Below are 26,703 nucleotides of genomic sequence, written 5' to 3'. Positions count from 1 at the left end.
AACAATATGAACAGCAGTCTGCATACAGCAATATAACAGTAACAATGACTGTCACATGAATAATTATAAAAAAAATAATGGTCACAACTTTAAATAATAAATGAACAGCAATATGCACCTGTTGTATTTTAATCCAGGCTGATAACAATAGGGTAAAAACAATCTTGACACCTCTAGTTACTGTCCTTGTTGAGACACAATGCATTATAACCCAGTCCCAGTATTATACACTGTTGCGTAATTAGAGCATACTCAAAGGAATTCAGTTCTTAGCTGTACTGTACCCCACTTGATCAGTATACAACCACAGCACTAATTTGATTGTTTTCCTATTCAGTTTGAAAGATGGGACCTGTATGATGCTTGTTTGGTCCAGAAAAAGCTTGCACATTTTAAACAATAGAAATTCTCAAGGAACTGGATAGAAGTTAGCATTATTATCCATCTTCCTCTCATCTGTGTGCCTGCAGAAATGGAAGCAACTGTCCAGGCTGCAGCGGAGCCTTATCCTCATCCTCCTGTTTATTTGTGGAATTGCTTCCTATCCTGCTGTTACTGAACAACTCAGAGGTAAGGCTTTTATACATTAACATCTTCAATGATATTTCATGACTCTGAGCGACTGGCATGCTGTCAGCTAGGGATGGTTCAAGACCCGGTTCTATTAAGGACCCGGTTCTAAATTTCTCAAAACCCGAAAATCAATAAGGTCAGAGCTTATCGATACCGCTATCGAGACTAGTAGATCATAGAACATTATGTCTAAAAATAGATCTGTGTGTGAACCGGAAAAATTATTTACGAGCACAGTGTGTGCGTAGCGACCATAGGTAAAGACTAGCCTCCCCGCTGCAAATCATTCAAAACGTAGTCGGACTGGCTACGGGGAGCACCGCTCTGTTGGCCACTTAATCAGATCGTTAACCCTATAAGCCAGAGCTTGTATACGACAAAAAATTGCATCGTTTTTCGGGCTCTTTGTGCAATAAATCCAAACTGTTACATCCAAGAATGATACACTATATGCCCATATAAGATCAACTTTTTATTATGTTTATATTTTTTTGAACAGACAAATACAACTGAGCAAGAACAACCCTCTCCCACCCCCCACCCTCTGCGATCTTGAGAAAACAAAAACGAACAAATAAACAAAAACAAAAAAAGAAATCACACCTTGCCTAGTCGCTCTCCTCTAATTCTTGTGATGCTGAGGTCATTAGGACTGATACTTGTGCTGCTGCATTTTTCCATAGGTCTATAGTCGATGATTTGGCTTTGTTAATCCTTGCTGTAGAGAGCTTCAGCATGACTATGTCCTGAAAATACGGCAACCACTGTTTTATTCAAAGTGTGGGGGGGGGGAAGCTATCATTTTTTCTCCCAAGTAGGTGTAATTTAGAGTGATCATTAAGTAACAAAACAATCGGGTCAGTAGGAAGTCGACATCCTATCACATCAGATATTATTGATGTTGTTTTATTCCAGAACGTGCAATAGGGAGTAGGAATGGCTTAAGAGACGTATCTCTTCTGAGGCGTCCAATATGTCCTATGGCATACGTTGAAGTGGATCTGCTGATGATTTGGGTTCTTGGAACAGAACAATGTTGTCTCAAACTGTCTCCCAATTAATTATGTTCCCTTCCGAACTCAGCTCTTGCTCCCATTTCTTTACCGTTGGGAGTTCTCCTACGGATACTTGCATCAGTTTAGCATAAATCCTGGACACTAATCCTTTCACAGGAGAATCAACAAGCCATTTAATGATTGGGTGCATCTCAAGACTGTACCCCCATGGTACTCCATAACATTTTAGGGCTGATCTTAAGCAAAGATAAAGGAAGAAGGATGTACTAGGGACCTCAAAGCTAGCTCTCAGGTCTTCAAAACTTAACATACCTTCATCATTGAATAACTGGTCTAGAGTATAAATACCTCTGTCACTCCACTGGTTACAAACAAAAGGTTTGTTACCAGACATTAAGAGTATGTTGTGCCAAATTGGGGTGTTCAAATGCCACTTATTGGTGTAGCGTAGTTGGTCCTCCACCTGTTTAAAGTTGGTCAATGTGTTGGTGATAATAGGGCCTTAGGCTAGCATACACTTTTTTGGACACACACCTAGGCAAGGTCTTGCAGTCTTAGACTTCCCCGTGAGGTTTTGCTCTATTTCTCTCCATGGGCCCGTAGCTGAAAGGCTCTGTGGTACACTTTAAGGGTAGGGAGGACCAGGCCTCCCGTGTTTGCGGTATGTTGCAGGGTAGAGTATTTCAGCCTGGGTTGTTTATTATTCCAAATATACTGCTGAATTACGGTATCAAGTTTCTTCCAGAAATGTATTGGTGGGGGTAAAGGGATCATTGTACTTTAGCAATTCACACGAGGAACTATGGTCATTTTAACCACAGCAATCCTGGACCGCAGCGATGCCGGCAGCGCCGACCAATTGGCCAGATCCCTTTGAACATTACTTAGTATAGATTCATAGTTGTCCTGGACAACTCGCTGTAGCGATGTGTGAATGCGTGTGTGTGTGTGTATATGTGTGTATGTATGTATGTATGTATGTATGTATGTATGTATATATATATATATATATATATGTATGTGTGTGTGTGTGTGTGTGTGTGTGTGTGTGTGTGTGTGTGTGTGTGTGTGTGTGTGTGTGTGTGTGTGTGTGTGTGTGTGTGTGTATATATATATATATATATATATATATATATATATATATATATATATATATATAGTCAGAGGGATAGAGTTTAGAATAGAAGTTATGGAATGTGTCATTTATTTTGTTGTAATCAGTAGTAGTGGTACCTGAGGGAGGGCAAATTCTGTAATATATTGGCGGAGTGCTCCTTGGCTTAGCCAGAATCTTGCCTGATTTCTCTCCTTGTTCGTAGAACTTAGAACGTGACTGCAGAAGGAGGCGTTCTGCATGTCCAGTTGACAGTGTTTTTGAATTGTGTTTGTAATGAAAGACGTTTGTGCAGCTCAGGTGATGGGGATGAAACATATGTCCTATCAATTTCCAATATTTCATCCTTTAAGGCATTGAGTTTTTGCAATTTACGTTTCCGGGTGAAGGCAGAGTACGATATAATTTGACCCCTCATAAAGGCTTTTAATGTCTCCCATAAAGTTGCAATAGATACATCCGGAGTCCGGTTTATTTCTAGGAAGGAAACAATATGGTTGGACATGAAGTCGAGAAAGGATTCGTCGGAAAGTAACAGGGAATTGAAGCGCCACTGTCGACTGGATAGAGGCTGATTTGGTAAAGCTAGTTCAAGAGTTAATGGGGCATGATCTGAAATTACAATAGCCTGGTAGCTACAGCTTCGAACTGAGGAGAGTAATTTGTTGGCAAGCAAAAAGTAATCGATCCGCAAAAAAGTCTTATGGACTTTAGAAAAAAAATAGGTTACGGCTTGTGGGGTTTAGAAAGTGCCAGACATCGGATGCACCATAGGAGCTTAAGAAACTGTTAATAATGGAAGAACATTTAGAAAGTGGAGCAGGTTTTGGAGAGCTGCGATCGAGAGTAGTGGATAGAACGCATTTAAGATCCTTTCCCAGGACCAGACTATGTGTGTTGTAAGCGTGACAGAAAGTCCTTGAAGAATTGTACGTCATCCAAATTCGGCGAATAGACATTGGCCAAAATTACTAGACAGTGGTACAACCAGTCAGTATTTATTATGTAACGACCTTTTGAGTCTGCATCCACCTTAGAGATCGAAAAAGGGATGTTTTTATTAATGAGGATGGCAAAATGAAATTTCAAATGGAATAGCTGACCCACCCAACCACAGCGAAGTCTGGCCTGGTCTATGTCGCGAATGTGTGTTTCCTTGTTGAGCTGTTTGAGGTGGGTGAGAACCCAGGGAAGTTAAGGCCGTTTACGTTCCAGCTGGTGAAGTGGATTGACCTACTCACCCCACCCGCCATTCCAGAAGGAGGTGGCATTACGAGTTGCAGCAGGGTAGAAAGTAAAATGGTAGAAAAATCCAATGGCAAGGTTGGAGAGAGAGATTTCATCAATGAGAGACAAGTCGACCATCAGTAGATCAGCAGAGGGAGAGAGAAAATGGGAACAATATAACATGAGTAAAAAAAATAAAGAGTAAAAAGATGAGTAATAAAAATGAATAGGTTACACCATACAGTAACAACCTTAACCTGCCAGCCAGACACCCCCCTTGATTCCACCCCCCCGCATCCAACCCCAAAGGGGGCATGCATACGCTACTATGTACATCTTAATGCTCAAAAACCCACAATGGAGTCCTGCCAAAAGGTACAGCTGAGATACAAATAGCATGTTGGCACTCTGGTGTTAACACACAAGGGCACTTATAATAAACTAAGGCAGCAACGATTTATCTAACCATAGCCAGCTGGTATGAAGTGCAGTTTATAACAATTGTGCCTTCTCACTTAACCCTTATAGAAAACAGTACAAACCCTCTCACAACAATATTACGAAATTCAAAAGCAGCAGTGAACAGAGATGAACAAGAACAAAGGTCAGGTTGATCATTACTATCTGTAAATATAACCAGTTCCGAGCCCCATATATAGAAGCTACTCTACTGAAATATGCCCTTGTCTGTGAAGTCAGCTCTAACCCAGAAATAATAACTTAGGGCCCTGAATCTGTTAAATTGTATCCCAATACTACATGGTACAAAACAGGCTGCTGCTGGGCGAATTATAAATAATATTGCTAAGGAAGCCTGAAGTGGGGGCCCCTTCGTGTAGAGCAGCCCGTTAAGGAAAATAATAGTAACCTAAAAGAATACTCAAAGGTGATGTGGAGTGTCTTCATAATAGTCTTTTCCGGTCTGTTTAAAGTATGTGGAGACCGGAGACCCGACAGGGAGCTGCGCGTGCACTCAGCTGAGTGTAATACAAAAACTTTAGGTTACTTAACGTAACCCCGGTTCTTTGATAACAGAGTGAGGTGTTTCACTATGGGAATCGCCTCGGCGTGACCAACTAAGGAAGCTCCAATGACACCACGTCTGTCCATGACAGACAGGTCGAACTGTGCTAGGGCCACGCCCTCTCATATAATCACTGTCGACCGGCCCCTTGCAAATCATTCCAGATAGGTTTCTTTCCGTGTCTATGCAAGGAGGGACTTGTTGGTAAAACACCTCACTCTGTTATCAAAGAACCGGGGTTACGTTAAGTAACCTAAAGTTCTTTTTCTAACTTCGTTTGGTGTTTCACTATGGGAGATATAGACCACTCACGGATTGCCTGAGATCTCCCGAAGCCAAATAATATTGAACCGAGAGTCACACTAACCCCGGCGCCATAACCTCCAGCACAGCCTGTGCCAAGGACGGTCCGGAAACATCAAGCCTGTAAAACCTCACAAAAGTGTGAGGTGTAGCCCAGCTCGCTGCTGCACAAATTTCCTTCACTGACACACCCCTAAAAAGGGCCCATGAAGTGGCCATGCCCCTTGTGGAATGAGCTCTCAGACCCTGTGGGGCCTGTAAGCCTTTACAATCATAGGCGATATGGCCTCCACAATCCAGTGGGACAGCCTCTGGCGGGACAATGGCTTACCCTTGTGGGGAGTAGCCCAGGACACAAACAGCTGATCTGTCTTTCTGAACCCAGCCGTCCGACTCACATACATGTGCAGAGCCCGGACAGGGCATAGCATGTGAAGTCTTTGCTCCTCTCCTGAGGAGAAAGGAGGCGGGTGGAAGGCCAAGAGCTCCACTGAGGGACACCTGTGTACGGACTCCACCACCTTAGGCACAAATGCTGGTTTGGGCCGCAAACAGACTTTGGAGAGCCCTGGGGCAAATTGTAGACAGGTAGGCTGAACCGACCAAGCCTGCAAGTCACTTACTCGCTTTGCAGTGGTTAAAGCCAAGAGCAAAACTGTTTTAAGAGACACAAACTTCATCCCCACTGCCTCCATAGGCTCGAAGGGGTGATGAGAGAGGGCGTCCAACACGACCGACAAATCCCACAGAGGAACCAGGGGCCTGGAAACTGGGAGCTTGCTGCGTGCCCCTTTCATGAAGCGACAAACCAAGGGATGTTGCCCTGCAGGCTTATCCCCAAAACCTACGTGGCAAGGCGAAACAGCAGCCAAGTACACCTTAATTGTGGAGAAAGCTTTCCCTTTATCCATCAGGTACTGCAGGAAACATAGCAGGTCCACCACAGAACACTGGTAAGGGATGGCACCCCTATGTTTGCACAACTCCTCAAAAACCCGCCACTTTCCGCTGTAAAGAGAGTGGGTGGACGCGGCTCTTGCGCTTTGAATGGTATCAATGACCCGTTCTGGCAGGCCTGATGCATTCAGGTTCCACCTCTCACGGGCCAAGCCCAGAGCGCCACGCGGTCTGGGTGAGGGTGGTAGATCTCCCCGCCCGCTTGGGAGAGAAGGTCTCTGCGAATGGGGAGAGGCCATGGTTGTCCCGCCAGGAGCTGCATTATCTCTGCCACCCAATGCTTGGATGACCACCGCGGCGCTATCAGTATTAGCGACAGGCCCTGAACTCTCACCCTCGCCAGGGTGGGGGAGATCAGACTGAGGGGGGGAAATGCATAGAGCAGCACGTTTGGCCACGGGTGGGCTAGAGCATCCACACCCAGCGGTGCATTTTTGTCTGCCAGAGAGAAGAACATTGGACACTGCGTGTTTTCCTGCGAGGCGAAGAGATCTACGGCTGCCTGAGGGTATCTCTGCCAGATCTGTCCCACCACCTGTGGGTGGAGAGTCCACTCCCCGTACAGAGGGTTTCCCCGTGACAGGAGATCTGCACCCCTGTTCAGAACGCCTGGCACGTGTGTTGCTCGAAGAGACAGCAGTCTCTCGCTGCTCCACAAAAGCACTGTGCGGGCCAACTTGGGCAGCTGCAAAGAGCGAGTGCCGCCCTGGCGGTTGATGTATGCAACCACTGTGGAGTTGTCTGTTTTCACTAACACATGACGACCTTGGAGAAAGTGCAGAAAATGTTTCAGAGCCAGAAACACCGCCATAAGCTCCAAGACATTTATGTGAGCCTGGGCCAATCTCCGGCTCCATGTGCCATTCACTGTTTTCCCCAACAGTGTCGCTCCCCATCCTGACAGGGAAGCGTCCGTTGTCATGGTTACTCTGGATGACACCGCCCCTAGCGGGACGCCCGATGCGAGTGCCGCCGTGTCTCTCCATGAGCGGAAGGCTGCTACGCACGCCGGAGTTATTTTCACCCTCCGGTTGAGATGATGGCGTGGGCACAGATGTAAAGCTGCAACCCAACGCTGAAAATCCCTCATCATTAACAGCCCTAAATGTACCACAGACACTACTGACGCCATCAGGCCGAGCAGGCGTAGGCACAGTCTGAACGGCACGGCTTTGCTCAGCCGGAAAAGACAGACACTGCCCCAGAGACGCTAATCTCCCCTCCGATAGCGTGACGCGGTCGGAGAGGGAGTTTATTTTTAGACCCAAATACTCCGTACATTGCGTAGGTTCTACTCGGCTCTTTGCCCAGTTTATGTTGAACCCCAAATCCGTGAGATGAGTTATCACCGTAGTGGAATCTCTGACTGCCTGCTCCCGGGAGTGGGAGCAGATCAGATAGTCGTCTATGTACGAAAATATTCTGATACCGCTGTTCCTTAACGGTGACAGCGCTGCCTCCACGCACCTGGTGAACACCCTCGGAAATATGCATCTGAAACTGCTGGCTAGTCTGTTGACCAGCGGCTTGTCTATGTGGCTTTGCAACCCCTTGCTTTGCCTTCGCTGCCGCTGCGGCAAAGCCACCCCTCTGACCCTGCTGGGGCCGGGGTGTGTGTTTTTGGGGTAGGCAGAGGTCAAAGGCTTCACCCTCCTGTTTCCTGAGGGTGCTGGCCTCTCTCATCTTCTCCAAAGCTGGGCCAAACAGACCTTTGGTGGGGTCATAGGTTGCGTCCATAACCTCTGCTTTTTGTGTGTCACTCAGGCCCGACAGGTTCAGCCACAAGGCCCTCTCACCTGCGACTGCGAGCCCCATTACACGGCCGCAGCCCTGCACCGCACCCCGTGAGGAGCGCAGCACCAGGTCGTTGACCACACAGATTTCGTCCCAGAGGACCGGGTTAGGAGCCCCTGAGTCCAGCTGACAGCCCATCTCCTCAAGGATTTCAGCCTGGTACGCAGCCAGCAGAGTCATTGCATTTAGAGAGCACACAGACTGCGCTGCATACCTGTACATCCTCTGAAACATGGAGGTGGTGAGGCACTCCATTTTGTTAGGCAGAGGAATGCTGTGGGAAGCTGAGAGAGAGCGGCGGTTTGGGTGGAGGTGATGAGCCACTGAAGGCTCCACCACTGGGGGTTCGGTCAGCCCCAGTGCCTCCATCCCGTGGATCTCCAGCTTAGAGCAGCCCTTAGTCGGGAGCCTACTCTTAAATGGGCTGGACCAGTACCGGCTCATTTCCTTCCTGCAGGCAGGCACCGCCGGTAGAAGCTGTTTTGCAGGCGGCTGGGCAGGTGGGAGCCTCTTGCCGTCGTATAGGTCTCTCTCCGCCCCCTCGGGGTCCTGGGCTGCCGGCCATTGTATTCCCAATTTGGCCGCAGCCCGCTTACAGACCTCGTACGTCGAGGATATCAGAGATGGCATCGCCCTCTGCGTCCTCGCCGCCCGGTTCCACTTCGAGGAGGCCCTCGAAAAGTGGGGGCATGGCAGAGGACTCCTCGTCCATCATGTCCGCCCAGCTAGGTGTAGCCCGCGGCTGATGGGTACTGCTTGTGGCTTTTGGGGAGGTTCCCGACAGACATGGGTCATGACTGTTGGCCACGGCCACTCTCGGCCGCCTTTCCAGTATCTTCTCCGTCATTGACGCGCAGTGGGCGCACGACTGGGGGTCAGCCAGCGCTGCCTGAGCGTGTTTAATGCTCATGCAGGCTATGCACATCGGGTGAGGGTCCCTGCCCGAGATGGATGCCCCGCATGATGCGGGGCACAGGCGGGATACAGCCTCACTAGCCTTCGGCTCCGGCCATTTGGCGGGGGCCGCTGCTGAAGACATGGTACTGGAAAGGAAGAAGATTGGCGTAAATATACAACCTTAGCAGGCGCATCGTAACACGTTAGCCTGTCGACAAGATTAGCACAAGGGGTTTAGCCCGAGCTAACGTTATCAGTGTACCGTAAGAGTTAGCTCGTCGTAACACTCCAGGTACCGGGTTCGGCTAACAAACAAATGCTAACAAAAGAACCCAGGGAGGCTCGCCGTAACGCGTTAGCCAGAGGGTAAATGAGTTACACAGCCAGCTAGCGATAAACAAATACCGACTAGCCAAAGAAGAAGCAGTTCGCCTTGACGCGGACACTGCTTCAAGTGTGTAACCACAAGGTAAAACTTCTTGCGAAGTACTTACTCAGCGAATCCAGACTGGGTCAGGAACTGCGTTTGGCGACGTAGTCCTCAACGGTCCGTCTGTGAACTGATAGCAGATAACCAACCAAGCTAGCCCAGAAGCGCTGAGGGAGCTTATAGTTTTCTTCACGGGAAGAAAGCGAGAATGATTTGCAAGGGGCTGGTCGACTGTGATTATATGAGAGGGCGTGGCCCTAGCACAGTTCGACCTGTCTGTCATGGACAGACGTGGTGTCATTGGGGCTTCCTTAGTTGGTCACGCCAAGGCGATTCCCATAGTGAAACACCGAACGAAGTTAGAAAAAGAACAACTTGCTCGTTGTCCGGTCAAAAATACGACAGCCCAAGCACTGTGTAGGCATTTTTGAGCACAAGATGAAGTTTACAGAGTAAACACCCATTTCCATTGTGGTGTTATGGTAGCATTCCGACCGTTTGTAAAAGAAGGATAACGTAACGTAGAGGAGGTCCGGCATCTTGCAGTTAGCATGCAGTGACAAATCAACCAAAACAAACATGCCAGTTAACATTATTGGCTTAAAACGCTAGCCGTGTCAGTGTTGTAAGGATACTTCACCATAAGCAAAGGCAAAAGCGGGTTGTTAGACCAGGATGTTGCAGCGGACAAAAGCTGTGGCTTCTTCGGGGGTGTTAAACACAGACTGGGTGCCGTTATGGGTGATCCTGAATCGCGCTGGGAACAGCAGGCCGTATTTCACTTCCGGGCGGTCCCGAAGCAGTTTCTTGTCCTCGTCAAATGCTGATCTCCTCTTGGTCACCGCCGCTGTGTAGTCCGGGAAAAGCATACATTTTTGCCTGTTGTAGAGGAGTGGACCTGCTTGCCTTGCGCATTGCATGATTTCCTCCTTGGCCCTGAAATAGTGCACCTGTATAATGGAAGGACACAGCCTTTCACCAGGTTTGGGGCACGGCTGGAGGGAGCGATGTGCCCTGTCTAGCAACGGTCACTGTTGCAGCTGTAAGGCATCCTTGAGCAGGACGGCTATGAAGTCGGTTGGGCGAGTTCCCTCTATGCCCTCACTCAGGCCAATGATCCTCAGGTTATTTCTCCGCGACCTCCCCTCCAAATCCTCACACTTCTCGGTTAGGGAGGTCACCTGCTTGGTGAGGATCTGTAGCTTGTTCTCCAGGGATGTAGTCACATCTGCCCAGTGATTTGTTCCTGTTTCCAGCTCTGTGACGTGGTTAGTCAAGGCTCCGGCCTCGGCCCTCGCCGCTGCTATGTCTCCGTGAATCTCCGTCCATGCCAATGCAAATTTGGCCCTCAAAGATGTTGTTAGGGTGTCTATTTTAGCCAAAAGGCCTCAGTTTAAACTGACCTCTGGATACAGGACACATATGTGCTCAGAGACAAAGGAACATGTGACCAAGACAAAGGAATCTTGGCCTCCATGTAAACCCCAAAGCCGGGATAATTCACACCTCTATGCGAAACGCCAGCCAGAAGGGAAACTCCTCACAACTGGCAGGAAGTCAAATGACTACAAAAGTGTAGTTTTCACCCTTTCAAGAGTTTTGATTCTTCCTATTGGTTCAGAGGGACCAGAAACACAGCAGGTGGGTTTTAACCTATAAATAACCTGACCCTAGGAAACTCCCCCGTCTTCCGTTGCAACTCAGTTGCTGAAAGGAGGCACGCAAGCGCTTGTGCTGAACTTCCATTTTCTGGAGAAAGTGGATTTTATTTCGGTGGATCCTTGAAAACACACCAGTGTTTTCATATCTGCAGTGAGAAGGAAATAACGTTTTTCTTCTCAAAGTCGACTAAACTTGCCCCTTGCTGCTTTTTGGAGGGAAGTTTCTCCGTGGCTGCTGACGAGCGCCAGGGACACGTTCCGTTTCATTTCTGGACAGAAACAAACGGACTAAACACACTGTAAGAAGGCTTACGTCTGGGCAGAGATAAGTAGTGTGTTTATTAATGAGCAAAAGGGTTCGCTACCACTTGTTGCCATTAATGTGATCTGATTTAATCATGTACTGGTCCATATGTGATTATTAATCTTGTCTGTGAATGTATAAATTGATCACTACACTCGTTGATTTATGTTGTGTTAAGTAGCTGGGTATAACTGTAATCGCTACCTGCTTAAACCACTCCTTTCAGGAGTTTAGTTACTGTCTGCAATAGAATCGCGAAAATCAGCTGTTAGTCACTGAATAAGTTATAGTGACGTTCTCCTCAGCAAAACCAAAAGTCTCAGTCTGTCCTAAACCACACGTTAGCCCAGACCTGAGTGGCTGAGGGGAACTGGGTCATTATCAATAACTAAAGATCAGAGTGCCCTTTTTTTTCTTTACTCTTCTTCTCTTTCTTCTCTCTCTAACACACACACACACACAACACAGGCTAGCCGCGTAGCTCCCGAGCTAACGCTGCAGGCTAGCTTCACACGTGGAATCTGCTTACGTTCGGACAGAGCTAACACAGGGACTAGCAACCATACCGGCTAAGCGTGCGCGCTGCCTAGCAACCCCCTCGGCTTCTTCAGCCCCTCCCCGTGCACGCAGCACCACTACCGCCCTCTTGAGGCCAAATAGTTTTGTGCAGCTCACAGGAGTAGCCATTTTGGGTAGTTTTGTGTTAGAAATACATGTCGACATGCCCCTCCTCTCTCACACACACACACACACACACACACACACACACACACACACACACACACACACACACACACACACACACACACACACCCACACCCACAGACGTGTCCATGACACATGCTGCTTTGTTTTTGCTTTGTTTTTGGTTGTGATATTGTAAAGAGGTATATGAGTTTATTATTGAAGGATTATTGATTAGCTACCGATAATTGTGACGTTAATAAATCTTATTATGCTTAATTAGTAGTTTCTTGTGATTATTTGTGTACTTGTTGTAATAATTGCTGGTCAATCAAGTCCGTGCTTGGATTCACCCCTTCCTTTAATTCCTTTTTAAAGGATTACCACAGAATGAGACTGTTCCACAGTTTGATTATTGGTCCCTGACTTGCAGGGTGGTGCCCCGTTTTTGATTGTTTGTCGATTTGATAAAGTTATTAATAACCATATTCATAACTTTATTAATATTGATAAAACATCTTTGATAATTTGCCAATGATCAAATCTGTACCCTACGAGAATCCTACAATACGTGTCTCGAGTACCCTACCGGATTTTGCTGACAAATCTGTAGCAAAGGTTGAACTCTTAGCTCTGAGCAAGGTGTGACAAAATACATAAAAACTTAAATAAATCCCCTAACCCGCAGACCCCCTCCCCTATTTGTAAGCTGCGTGACCACATCAAACGCAGTTTGCACAAAACTCCAGCTCAAAACTACACCTCCTTTCTTAAGTCACAGGTTAATTGAAACATGTCTAGTGAATTCTTATGTTAAACATAAACAATATTATAAACCCCTTCAAACTATTTCTGGACTAAGCTGTGTGAAAAACAGACCAATTTAGTTGGAGCAATAAGCAGACTATGAGCTGAACAGACCGTATCCCTCATGTTCTTTCAGTCTAGCTTAACTGTTAACAAACGTGAACTGTAAACTGACCAGCCAGCATTTATCATGTATTTTCAGTCTGGTTAAGTGTCCCTTTAAAGCTTAGTTACGAAACTTACATAGCACATCCTCAGAATTCATCATGTTCCCCTATTTCAGCCCGATTAAGTGTCCTCAAAAATATAGATTGTAGACTGAGTAGCCAGCATTCATTAAACTGACCAGCCAGCATTTATCATGTATTTTCAGTCTGGTTAAGTGTCCCTTTTAAAGCTTAGTTACAAAACTTACATATCGCATCCTCAGGATTCATCATGTTCCTTTTTTTCCACCTGATTAAGTGTCCTCAAAAATATAGATTGTAGACTGAGTAGCCAGCATTCATCATTCCTTACAGTCTGGTTAGATTTCCCTCCAACGGTTGGTTTCAAAACTTACACACAGCGTCCCCCAGTCAAACTCGGTACAGTAGCCCAAATACCGTTAGTCCACAGGTGCTGAGTCCTCGAGTCGCGGCCCCCGGCATTGAGTCAAAGTCCCACGGTCGGTCTCCGGGTCCTTGCAGCGGGGCATGATCCATGCATGTAGTCCTCCTCTTCCTCCAATTCCAGCCAGAAAATACCCGGTTCCGCAGCCGGAGCGAAGGCGAACCCTCTCCCCCTGCGGGTCGTTCCCAGGGCAGCGCGGCTAATGAACGAGTCAGAGTTGCGTTCAGCATGCAGTGCCAGCTCGTGTTGTATCTCTTCAGGCAGCCGAAGCCGCTGGATCTTGAGTGTGACGCAGTCAGATTGGTCCGGTTCACATACCATGCTTTCCTGCATCTCAGGTTCTGCGCCGATGTGTTGCTTCGAGGCATTAATTTCGGCCAGCACTCCCTTCACTGATTTAAGCACACTTAGCTGCTTCTCCAAGACCCGGTCGATGAATTCCTCCATATTAGAGAGCGTGTTAACATTAGCCACGATTCTATTAGCCGCAGACATGCTAGCAAACTTCTCCGAACGAGTAGACAGCCCAGGCGACAACGATGCCCGCTCTTTCATACTTGCAGGCATTTCACCGAGTCACCGTGACAACAGACAAAACTATTTGGCGTTGAAGAAAAGTAATAGACCTGGTTATTTAATGAAATACGGAGGCGAGTATAGGAGCTCAGTCTATTGCAACCATAGCGGCCGCCGGTCACGTGCTTCTCCCTATGCCTGTAATTTATGAATGTTATGTTGTTTATCTCCGCTAGCATTTATGCTATACGCCATTTTTCTTTTCCCATGATGCTCTGGGAGACCATTCTGACCAATCAAAAGCTCGTTTAGGTCTTGTCAACCAATGGAAGGCTGGTCCGTCATTGTAGATAAGAAAGAGTTGTGTTGGGCTTGTCTGACATATGCGAAGAGGAATCACCCAAGGGCAGAATAGTTACAAATGACCATAAGTTGTCAAAAATACTTTAGGGCTTAGAGGGTTAAAACAAAAACCGCGACAGAGACAGAAGAAATCAAACACTCACAGATTTTGCAATAAAACCAATAATAGTTCTGTAAAGATTAAGAATTCGTTGTCTCGCCTTTCCACCAAATATTAGAAAAGTATCAATAATGGTATTGATAAAGTCTCGGATTGTTAAGCAATCTCGAAAATAGTATCAATATCGAAAGAATTTATGATCCCCATCCCTAGTCAGAGCCTTCTAGTAGCTGCAGTTGTTTAATGTAAACTAGGCTTGTACCGATTGGCTATCCGGTATCGACGATAGCAGGGATGATGTGCGATTGGTTTTCTACGCCAATATTAAAGCGATTTTAACTAACTTACTATCAAAACTAAGATGAATCTACGCCCTACTGTTTCCGGTGGAGCGGCAATACAGCTTGCTGAGCCCTGTTATTAAGCACGAGTGACAAGTAAATTTGAATTCCTTAATTTTCATTAATAACCACGGGACGGGAGCTAACGTTAACAAAAAGAGCGTTGCCTCCAACATGGCAAATAAACTACAGTTATCACATGTACAATTATCACTATAGGAGGCAGAGGAATAACTAAACATTTGACACGCTGATCAACACAGAGCCAAAGAGTGAGAGAGGAAGCCATCGCTAACTGCTAAACTAAAGTAGCCAACAGTACTGAATAGCGTGTAAACAACTGTGGGTTTAGCGAGAAAGTCGCTGAAAGGAGGAGAGTGCTCGAGTGACCTAATGTCAACAGCGTTTTCTTTGTCAAAGGTGCAGTTAAGACAAACATATTGTCATTTATTAGTTTGACAGGGCTGTTGCGGGGTTGTAACCTGTGACCTTCAGTAATTATAAGGCCAGCCTGCCACCCTTGAACAATGTTACTGCACTACTGTAAATGTTTCATGCTCAATCTGGTTGTCTGTGTGTTGAGGACTTACAGATGGAGACCCAGAGACGGACAGTAACAGCGTCTTCCCTCATGTGCTGCCTGAGGCTGTCAAACAGGACCAACCACCACTGCCAGAACCAACCTCCCAGGTTGTTATATCTCTGCTTGTGTTTTTTGAAGGGTAGCACAGCAATGTTACCCATACATACGTTCTAATTGGGCACCCCACCCATGTAGATTGAGATCCTGGTTTAGACCAGAGATCTAAGAGAGCTCTAAATGCATAAGAATGGCAGAATCCCCAGAGTCAGTAGCTATTAAAAGAAAAGATCATTAAAAACCTTTAAACGTGCAGATACAAGGTGAAGGGCTTTAAAACCAGACTGGAACAACTCAAGAATGCAATGTGTGCCTCTGTCACCCACCCTCTCCTGTAATAAACGGATTGCTCAACAATATGAAGTTACAGTAGAGACTTGTAGGAGAAAAATATGTGCGCTTTGAAGTAATGCATCTACAATGAGCTGAAAAGCTCAGTATTGTCAGTACTATGCATGTATTGGAGGTGTAATCCATGTTGAAAGATAATTTTACATTATGGTCACATATTATGCAAACTCAGTTCATCCACCTTTTAAAAAGTTCATTACCTCACTTAGTAGTATCTCAGTTATAATTTTGACAACATAACTTACATTTTTAAGGTCATCTCTTGAATGTATTCACAGTACAATTAGTCTGTCATAGTAGCAAATAATTTACAAACCAAAGGGTGTTTCACTGATAATACATCCTTTTTAAAAAAGACATAGCTGTGGTATTAGCAGATTAGGCATGTGTGTTTAACACGCTTTTCTTTCTTAACAACCTGTTTACATAAAGTGAAGATTAAAACTAAGAAGAATGGTTAAAACAGTTGTTTATGTCGCCCATTTGTCACAGAGAAAATTATCTAATAGGAGAGGACCGCCCGTCCTTCAGAATCGTCTTCAGAAGAAGGAAAACGCTTCAAATACAGTGGTTGAGGACAAGGCTTCTGACAACAAGAAAGAAGGGGAGGAGGAGGAAGTCATCAGGTGAGATTTGGAGTGTGATCACAACTAAAGTTAGTTTTGTTTACATTTTTAATTTCTAAATTCTTTGGTGACTTTCAGCAGGCGTGGGCCAGAAGGCCCCAAGGATGGGGAAAATAAGGAGGGTTCACCTGCCAACCAAAAAGTCCAATTATCAATCCAGTCAGGTATCTGCAATTTACCACGTTCTGTGTTAATTATGAATAAGTAGTTTTTCATTGTGCATGTTTAACCAAATAAAAGCAACTACGTCACAGATTTAAGGAGGCATGTTTAAGTGTAACCATGAAATTTGTGTGACCATGAAATCTTATATTGACTTTAGAAAATGATTATTACTTAAATATTGATTGAACATTTCAGTCACTTGTTTCTAAATCACTCTGTAGACTTGGATGGAATATTAACTGGGCATCTTGTGTGTATTGTGTGTTCCAGTAGCTAACTGGCGGGAGGCGGTGCAGGAAGCTTTCAGACATGCATGGAAGGGTTATAAAGACTTTGCTTGGGGGCATGATGAGCTCAGGCCTCTTTCCAAGTCCTACAGCGAGTGGTTTGGCCTGGGTTTGACACTTATCGATTCCCTGGATACCATGTGGATCCTGGGGCTTAAAGAAGGTAGATTGACCTTCCTGCCTTCTTTGAACTTTTACCTCTTGACTACATCATTGCTGTAAAAAAAAAAATGTTTTCAGATAAACCAGCCAATAATCTTTTTGAGTATCAAATACTCCTCCTGTATACTTCAAAGGTTGAAAAATTAGGAGCTTGCAGAGCGTTGCAGCCATAGTAAATGGGTTTCTCCACAACAGAGCTAAATTAATTTCTCCTGTAGCACAATATCCCATCTTCTTTGCTCCAAAGTTTAGTCAGAAGTAGCATATTTAGTAATGTATTATTATTTAAATTAGGATTGTGACAATAATTAAACAGGGATAAAACAACATTTCATCATAATGTTTGAATTTAATCTTATCTTATCCAATAAATCCACAATCTTCACCAATTTAAAAACATATGCGCAGCATTTAGAAACTACACTGAAAATAGAGAAAACACAACCAAACAGAGAAGCACGCTGCAATTACAGAAAAAGCAACCAAATATAGAAATGCACTGGAAGTAGCTCAAAAATGGAAACAGTTTCCAGGGGACACTTACAAAAGGATGCACACAGTTGGGACACACTTGTTGTTGCCATGGTTTCTGGCTTATGAAGTAATTTAAGGCTATCCATCAGTGGTGTTGGAAAATGAGCATTGTTGCCATAGTTTACGGCTTATGAAGTTATTGAAGGCTATCCGGTCCGGACTTACTTACGTTTCTATGTTTAGCTGTGTTTTTTGTATTTGTGGTGTGCTTCTGTATTTGGTTGCTGTTCAGCGGTGGCCCTGAAGGACACTAGCAATTAGCAAAAACACAACATTTCACAAAACGCAACAGCAAAAACAAAAAGACTACGATATTTCACAAAACGGCAAAAGAAACCCAACGTTTCACAAAACACAAAAACATTTCAGAAAGCAATACGCCATTTCAAAAAACCCGACATTTCACAAAACGCAACATTTAATAAAACGCAACAGAAAAAGAGAAAACAAAGCAGCATTTGGTGAAACTCAAATCTGGAAAGGTAGGGACAATGATTCAATATACTGTCTTGTCAGTCTGCGACAAACAGAACTATTTCTTCTTCTTTTGGATATGGAGGCATTGCGACACATTGGTGGCTCTCACAGGTGGGGATGATAATATAAAATAAAACGTAATTTATCCCAAAGAAAATTGCAAGAAAAAAGCAGAATGTGTGTGTGTGGTTTTCAGGCAATTCAATGAAGGTAAACAGTGAACGGTGCCTATAAATACATTGTGATGTCAGCAGTAACTCAAGACTATTACATTAATGTTTTGTTCATTATTATTTTGTTTGATTTTAATGCTTGCTCTTGGTTTAGCTCACCCTCTACCTGGGCAGGTGGTAGGTTCCCATCAGGTGAGGGTGAGATGGTAAAATGACATTCAGTGGAGAAGGGGGATGAAGGAGGTAGCAGCTTTCATTAGTTTTGTGTTCTTTTTGTTACTACTGTTATGAATTGAAACAAAATAAAATTGTATTTAATTTATTCTGAAAAATTGTTTTGTTTCAGAATTTGAAGAAGCAAAAACATGGGTGGCCACAGAGCTTACCTTCAACAAGAATGTAGATGTCAACCTATTTGAAAGCACCATCCGCATCCTGGGAGGCCTTCTGAGTACCTACCATTTGACTGGAGACACCCTGTTCCTAGACAAAGCTGTGAGCCAACACACGAGCACTCATTTCAAAACTGCACAGGGTTTTCCTGATAACGCTTTATATTAGGGTTCTTGTAATAGGCGTTTGTACTATACCTACTGTAGGTAATAAGGGCATTATACCTTATATCCTTAGAAGATACTTATTAACAATATTATGTGTTAATAAGACTATTCAATTTTATTTTCATTTTTACTCCGTGTCAAATCATAAGTTATCTCGGGACACTTTACAGATAGAGTAGGTGTAGCCACACTATATTTTATAGAGACCCAACAATTCGCTCAGGTGCCTTTTACCAGGCAGAAACCTTGGAACAGAAACTGGCTGTAGGTGGGCACAGCCACTAACTATAAGCTTTTTTGAGGGAAAAAAAAGAGTTTTAAGCTTACTCTTAAATGTGGAAACGGTTTCTGCCTCATGAACTGAAACTGGGAGCTGGTTCCAAAGGAAAGGAGCTTGGTAGCTAAAGGCTCTGGCTCCGATTATACTTTTGGAGATTCCAGGAACCACAAGAATCTCGGATTCCAATTAATAATGCATTTCTTATAAGTGCTTATACTGTACAGGTCTTATAATCAATACGTATAATCAATAATATACAATATAAGTGTTTATGATGCTATTATTAACATTTATATAGTCTTAACAGGTAATAATGTGCATCTTACAAGGACTTATATGGCCTGTATTACCTATTATCTAACACTTATTACAAGGACCTCAATATAAAGCGCCATTGTTTTTCCTACCTAGCTTATTCAAAGGCCAGCAGCCTTTGTATTATTGATTGCCGCCTTGGTTTTAAATTCCAATACAAGTTTTTTTTTATTTATTTATTTTTTTTTTTTAACACCGATAATTTTGTGGCTTTTATCAGCAAATGCTTTTATGCACTTCTACAAAGCATGCACACGTTACGCATGTAAGTAAGCAATGACTCTCCATAATTTCCGAGGCTAACAAATGTGTGCTTGTAATAAAAGCTATGTTAGTTTAAGTTCCTGAAATAAATATAACTGGACATCGAACCTCAATATGCTTGTGCATTAGGACAAGGGTTTTAATAACATTTATCATCCTGGTGTTCGGCAAATTTGGGTCCTCATCTTATACACAACTCTCTCTGCTGCTGTTGTAGCTGACGGGGAACCTGCAGGTGGGTCTTCCAGCTCCTGCATGTCATTTGCGCTCCCCGTAGTGCGACTGACTCGCACGCCAAGACTAGAAATAGTAGGTTGTGTAGCAGGGCACTGCAGGGCATAGCAGGACGTAGCAGGGCATAGCAGGATGTAGCAGGGCATAGCAGGGGGCCGAGCAGGACCACGGCTACAGCTGCAACCATGATTTAGGTGCCACCCTAATCCAAGGAAAATTGCAGAGCTAGAAAACATAACTGCTCCAGGGAATAAGCTCCCCAGAGCTAAGTTAGTAACTAGCCAATCAGCTTTCGTGTTATTGGAGTCTCTTTCAGATGGTACCATGGGAAAGTGCAAGTTTAGGGATACTTGGCTTGGAAAAAAACTTAATTTAGGGATTGGTTTAAGTCAGCTACTAACAATGTATTAGAAGCCTACTGCTTTTATGAAAGAAAGCATTTCCTTTTCTTTTTTTTATGTCGTGTTATAGGTCTTAAATTTTATTCATGATGGTCTTAAAAGTATTAAATTTGACTTTGTGAAACCTGCAGAAACCCCAATATAATAATTTATGTAGAAATACTTTAATTTCATTTGTGATTTTCATTGCCTTTCAGCTGCAAATGTCTGCATGTAATCTGCATTATTTCTCTGCAGAAAGATATAGGCTCCAGGCTGATGCCAGCCTTCAACACCCCGTCCAAGATCCCCTACTCTGATGTGAATATTGGGAAAGGCACAGCCCACCCCCCTCGTTGGACTTCAGATAGCACTGTGGCTGAGGTTACAAGCATCCAGCTGGAGTTTAGAGAGCTCAGCCGCCTCACCCAGGAACCACAGTACCAGGTAACTGACCAAGAGATACAACATGCTGATCCAGGCTCTGCCCAGAAAGATTGGCACTTAGGCTCAGCTTTTCATTTATTATATTGCTTGATGTCATTATTTTTTTCTAACATAACATTATGGCACTTCTAAACAGCACTAACCGATACCACTTCCCATCAGCATGTGTTGTTTAAAAACTGGTATGTAGTATAAACTTGGCAGTTCCTGAAGAGTTTATTGCAAAGATGTTAGAAAAGATGCATTGGGAGTCCATCCCAATTTATATCCAGTGCACACTTTTGTAATCGGTGCACTCGCAAATTGATGCAAATCTGTAAAAATATAAAACAATTGGTTGATTGTATTTAGCCCACCCTCAGCCCAAGCATGTTTTCTGCTGTTTTTTAGGCTTCATATTATACAGCATGGTTTCTCCCAGGAGTATGTAATGTATTATTTTGTTTATTGTTTACCAAATTGGTTTTGAACGAAATGTGCGCTGAAGCACAATTGGCTAAACTAGTCAGGTGCCCATTCAAAACATGCCTATTTGGAATGGGCTGAAATTGTTGTTTCAGGGACATCCCTGCTTATTTCAGCAAGACGATGCCAATTCACATTCTGCACGTTACAACAGCGTGGCTTCGTAGTAAAAGAGTGCAGGTACTAGGGATGCACCGATCCGACTTTTTCAGTCCCGATACCGATGCCAGGGCTTTGTGTATCTGTCGATACCGATCCGATGCTGTTGCTGAATTAATAATAAACTGTATACCTACCACCTTACACTAAAGGCACCAGACTTTCCTAACTAAACATGACTTTCCTAAGAAAAAATAACATAGATGTAATGTATTGAATTCTTATTTATTTGTTATTTAAAAAACAATTGTGCATTCAAATCGAAAATATAATGTAATCAAACTTCTTAAAATAAATTTAAATAAATAATAATGGGCCTTCAATAATGGGCCACCTTTATATAGGTTTATAATGGCATATTCTACTGTCAGGAGTACATCAAATATCACAAACCTGTTAATGTCATCACTAAAAGCTTTGATTACTAAAGGGTTTATACGACATTATACAATAACTTTATATGAAGGAGAATCCATGAAACAGTTACAGAAGCTAAACAATTTTTATTGTGCAAACTGCAAAGTAGTAAAATAAACTCAAATTGAATGAATAGCCTACACATACAAACAACTTTAACATTGTTTCCCTTTCAAAACAAAATAGTTGTAAGATAGTTGTATAAACACTACCTTGGCCACAGGTAAGTTAGGTTATTGTAGTGTGGTTGTAGTGGGCGACTGAACGTAGCCTCCTTCGGTGTTTGAATAATGTTAGTAGGTTGGTGGACGTATTTCAGCGAGGCAAGACATCTTAAATCCAGTGTTAATCATTGCTCTGAACCAGTCTTTCTCAACGGTCTGTAGCGGGACCATAGGTGGATTGTGTTCATAATGTTGCTCCGCTGCTTGCTTGAAGTGACACGTCTTTAACGTTAGCACAGTAACGTTAGCATGGCCGAGTAACGTTAGAGCGACGGGAAACAACAGTCGCTAAATTATGTCCGATTTTTCTTTTTAGAAACAAAAAACTTCGTAACAACAGACGGCTCCTCTTGAGCACACGTTGTTCTGGTGTATCTCCGGTCTTCATCCTCTAGCTAACTTTCTTCTCGGTTCTTGAATGTGCAGTAGCGACCGGAGCCTCTCCCAGCTTATCGGACTGTTATGCTACCTGGCTACCTAGGCTAGCAGCTATAATGTTACCCAGCATGCCGTTGGGCGGTGTACATGTAAATTTAGTGTTAGAAACTCTGTAAGTCACACATTGTTATATGCTCTGGTGTTTTATCCTTTTAAAGAGCGTTAGTTGTGGGTTATTAATTGTTGTGTTATAAAGTTACTACCATGAGTGAGAAGGGTATGCAGTTAACAGGGTTCCCGGTGCTGCGACGGAGAAAAAACAAAACACTGGATCGGCCCGTGGATCTTAATATCGGATCGGTGCACCCCTAGCAGGTATTAGACTGGTCTGTCTACAGACAGTACAAACCTGCCTCCCATTGAAAATGTGTGGCGCATTATGAACACAAAATTTGACAACGGAGACCCCGGACTGTTGAGCAACTGAAGTCAAGCAAGAATGGGAAAGCATTAGTGTCCTCAGTTCCCAAACACTTATTGAGTGTTGTTAAAAGGAAAGGTGATGTAACACAGTGGTAAACATGCCCCTGTCCCAGCTTTTTTGGAATGTGTTGTAGGCATCAATTAAAATGAGTGAATATTTGCAGTTCAGTTTGAACATTAAATATCTTGTCTTTGTAGTGTATTCATTGAATATTGGTTGAAAAGGATTTGCAAATCATTGTATTCTGTTTTTATTTACGTTTTACACAACGCCCCAACTTCATTGGAATTGGAGTTTGTATTTTGCAGACAAATAATTTGTAAATCTGTGGCTAGGGTCTGACATAAAAAGAAATATATAATATTTAGGAATTTTTTTTACCATCAAGGTATTTTGATTCACAAAACAAATGTCACAAAAATCCCCACAGCTTAACTCAACTGACCTCTGACCTTGGCTTTCCAGGCTGCGGTGGCTGAGGTTATGAAACAGGTCCACAAACTGAACGGCAAGCTGGATGGTCTCGTGCCCATGTTTATCAACACAAACAATGGACAGTTCACCCATCAAGGCATCTACACGCTGGGAGCCAGAGCAGACAGCTACTATGAATACCTGCTGAAGCAGTGGATACAGGGAGGCAAGAAGGAGAACGAGTGAGTCTGACTAAAGATACCCAGTATTTACTTCCACATGAATGAATGTGACCATATGAAATGTTATACTTTTAAGTAGAGATGCACAGATTACAACTTTCTAGGCTGAGTCCGATTTTCATTGAGTTAGGCCAGCCGATACCGATTTTAGATGATTCCGATTTCATTTTTTCTAACCACTTTACAGCACACACAAATATTTATTTTCTATCTTTTCTTTAATAGAACATTTTTTGAACAGATAATGGATCACTATAAAATGGAACTATATAAATTAACACACATCTAAAGTGCAATGTTGGAACCATTTCCTTCTTTTCACATCCAACTAAAAAAATTGGACGTCCGTGTACAGGCTTATCTGCTAATGTTAGCTGCCGACAGTTACCTTGAAACCATCCAGCAAATAGACGGTACCGTAGGGTGATTTAACGTCACCGCTCATTTTACACACAGTTTTAACAACAAAACTAAATGTTGAGTGAACATTACTAGCTACCTTTTTCATGTTGGTTTTGAGCGGTATGCACCCCCACTAACCTGGAAAACACTTTTAAATCAGTAATGTTAATACAGCGTGTCGGAGGAATACAGCGTTCTCCTGCAGCGGGGAGTCAGAAGCCGAGGGACCGTCACAGCAGCGTTAGCTAACATTAGCTTATTATCTCATCGGGGGTCTGATAAACAGTAAATTCATCAAAGTCAGTTATCCTAACACTATTTTCCAATAAACTGTAGCTGTCAAATTTCACGTGACCTGCGTGAGTGCGGATTTCATGTCGCGGCTTTTGTCGCTGTTTATAACTTATTGAGCGCAGTAGTACTCGCCCTGTTTATTTGGTCGCCATGACTTCGCGAGTGATGACGTCCTGTCACTGTTCCAGTTGCTCTGCTCACCCTAGGGGGAGAGAGAGCGAATGACAGTTCGTTTGAGTTCAGTAGAGCAGAGGGCTCTACGACTTTATGACTTTTTATAAACAGCCGAAGGAACGGTGGTGCGTGGTGTACATAGCGGAAACCTTGTTGTGCGTCTGCCCTATTTCTGATACCGTGGCGTTGGAAATTTTACCGTGGCGCACCGCCACTATGCTATCAACATAGAGGAAACACTGCTCAAGAATGAACTGATTATATTTTGATGGTCAAAGGTCATGGTCACTGTAACCTCACATCTTTCCCATTCTCATGAACACAATATCTCAAGAATGCCTTGAGGAAATGTTATATTGTGTAAATTTGGCACAAAAGTCCACTTGGATTTAAAGGAGAATTACAGCCAATTTTTACGTTAATCTTGATTGCTATAAATATGCGTGTACTTTCGTTTGAAAAGAACCGACCTGAAACGGTGCAGGCAACACGGAGTAGCTGCAGCTACGTGTACAGTCTTCCACTGCGCTAACACGGCAGTTGTCAGGGCAAGTTTTAGAGTGCCTTTGTGCCTTTTAACAGACACAAAATGCAATTAAAATGTCTGTGCAACATAAACAGGGCCCTTACGTGACAACAAGATGCGTTTTCAACTCAGACATTTTTTTAATTCACCTACCCTGTCTCGATTCTGCTGGTAGCTAGCTTGCCCTGTTAGCTGCTAGCTGTTAGCTGCTAGCTGCCGTCCGTGATAAGTGTGTTCAGCCAAAATATCACGCAGCAGTTCCGTGTGTATTTGAACCTCATCCATTTTGTGTGTGATCGATCTGGTGTTGGTGAGTAGGAGGCTTGGCAGTGTCGATTTGTGTGGTAGTTTTAGCCACACTAGCAGGCATCCTTGCTTCTGATTTCTCCCCGCCTTTGTTGCCTCCCGCTCCCGAAAACAATCCAGTGAACGCCCGGTGGTCTAGCTATGTCCTCCAGAGGACAGGTCATACCTTCGTGATGAAAACTTGAAGTTTATTCCCCCTCAAAAATAATAATAGTAATTGAGCACTGTAGTGGTTATGACTATATCAGTGACTATGTAACTACATGGAAACATTAGAGAAGTGTTGAGGGTAGATGTAGAGGAGTAGTCGTGAGCAGGTGTAGACACTCAGAATGAGTCAAAGATGATGTAGAAAAGATGGGATTTTATTATGACTTTCTCAATTAAGGCCCATAGGCAAAACAAACAATTAACAAAACCAAAATTAAAGAAAAAAAATACTTTCACAAAAAATAAAATAAATTGACGTGAGAGTCAAAAAATTGTTAAATGTTACAAAGATACAGCTGTATACAAGTTTACTTTTTTTACTAGTCACCAGAGCCTTCCACAGACTTACATCCTCACTTCTCTAGCTCTCTTGAGTGATTGAAACTGCTAGTCTATAAAGACCTGTAGCACGCCCCTGGAATTGGAACATTGACACAAAAATACCATACAGGGGTGGCTCAGACAATAAAAGCTCAGGGGTGGCTCAGACAATAAAAGCTCAAAACAGCCAAAATTAATAGATCTATTAGGCTAGAAATTTACCGAAGATTAATTACATGATTCACAAAAACATTTCACAAAAACATTTCACAAAGCCACAAGATACCTTGATGGCCAATAAAATAATTACTCATGATTCCAATGACTTCCTGTTACCCCGGAAGTCCTAGCGTCATTCAAACTCGCCGATCGCGGCAAACTTTCCTTTATAAACAAAAGAGAGCAGACGCCGGTAAGCCACAAAGATTAATTTTTTTAAACTAAAAAAACAGCAATGTAGTAGCGTGATTATTATAAATGGTGATGTTTGACATAAACGGTATGGTTTTAAACAACAGAGAATGATGTATTGATGGATGTAGCTATAGCATATAAATCACCGCAGTATTAGATGTTAAATATGAGCACAAGAAAGCTACGTGATTACTGTGGGGAATTTGATGAATGGCTAGTTTAACAGATGATTTGAAACCAGTATGATAAGTAACAGAGCATATTGACACGCTAACCAAACTCAGTCATTGAGAGATAAACTAGGTAGCGCATCGCTAACGTGACGGCAGCCATGCGCCCCATCACCAGAAGGCTATCTGTAGTCTCGCGCTCTTCTTTAGAAATATTGGCCCATATTGATAGGATAGCATCTTGCAGTTGATGGAGATTTGTGGGATGCACATCCAGGGCACTAAGCTCCCATCCCACCACATCCCAAAGATGTTCTATTGGTTTGAGATCTGGTGACTGTGGGGGCCATTTTAGTAGAGGTCGACCAATAGTGGATTTTACCGATACCGATAGTTAGGTTGGGCCGTATTTGTCGATAACCGATTATCGACCGATAGTATTTAGAATTGATACTGGATAAAACAGTTGACAAAATACATACATT

General features: G+C 43.6%; 1 protein-coding gene across 6 annotated transcripts in view; it reads left to right on the top strand.

Annotated features, from left to right (window-relative positions):
- Positions 1-26,703, top strand: part of man1b1b (mannosidase, alpha, class 1B, member 1b) — a 37,197-nt gene that overhangs the window by 3,544 nt on the left and 6,950 nt on the right. For 3 of the 6 annotated variants that reach the window (XM_028577384.1, XM_028577383.1, XM_028577382.1), the window contains exons 3-10: positions 471-570; positions 15,307-15,413; positions 16,207-16,340; positions 16,419-16,504; positions 16,776-16,955; positions 18,485-18,633; positions 20,430-20,618; positions 23,211-23,401. In XM_028577384.1, coding sequence (XP_028433185.1) covers positions 471-570; positions 15,307-15,413; positions 16,207-16,340; positions 16,419-16,504; positions 16,776-16,955; positions 18,485-18,633; positions 20,430-20,618; positions 23,211-23,401 — 1,136 coding nt within the window. The remainder of the gene's footprint in view (positions 1-470; positions 571-15,306; positions 15,414-16,206; positions 16,341-16,418; positions 16,505-16,775; positions 16,956-18,484; positions 18,634-20,429; positions 20,619-23,210; positions 23,402-26,703) is intronic. The other 3 variants (XM_028577388.1, XM_028577385.1, XM_028577387.1) reach the window with 3 other exon arrangements.

The sequence above is a fragment of the Perca flavescens genome, chromosome 5 (assembly GCF_004354835.1).
Source record: "Perca flavescens isolate YP-PL-M2 chromosome 5, PFLA_1.0, whole genome shotgun sequence".
NCBI lineage: Eukaryota > Metazoa > Chordata > Actinopteri > Perciformes > Percidae > Perca > Perca flavescens.
Note: the sequence above shows the minus strand (reverse complement) of the source record. Positions and strands in the feature narration are given on the sequence as shown.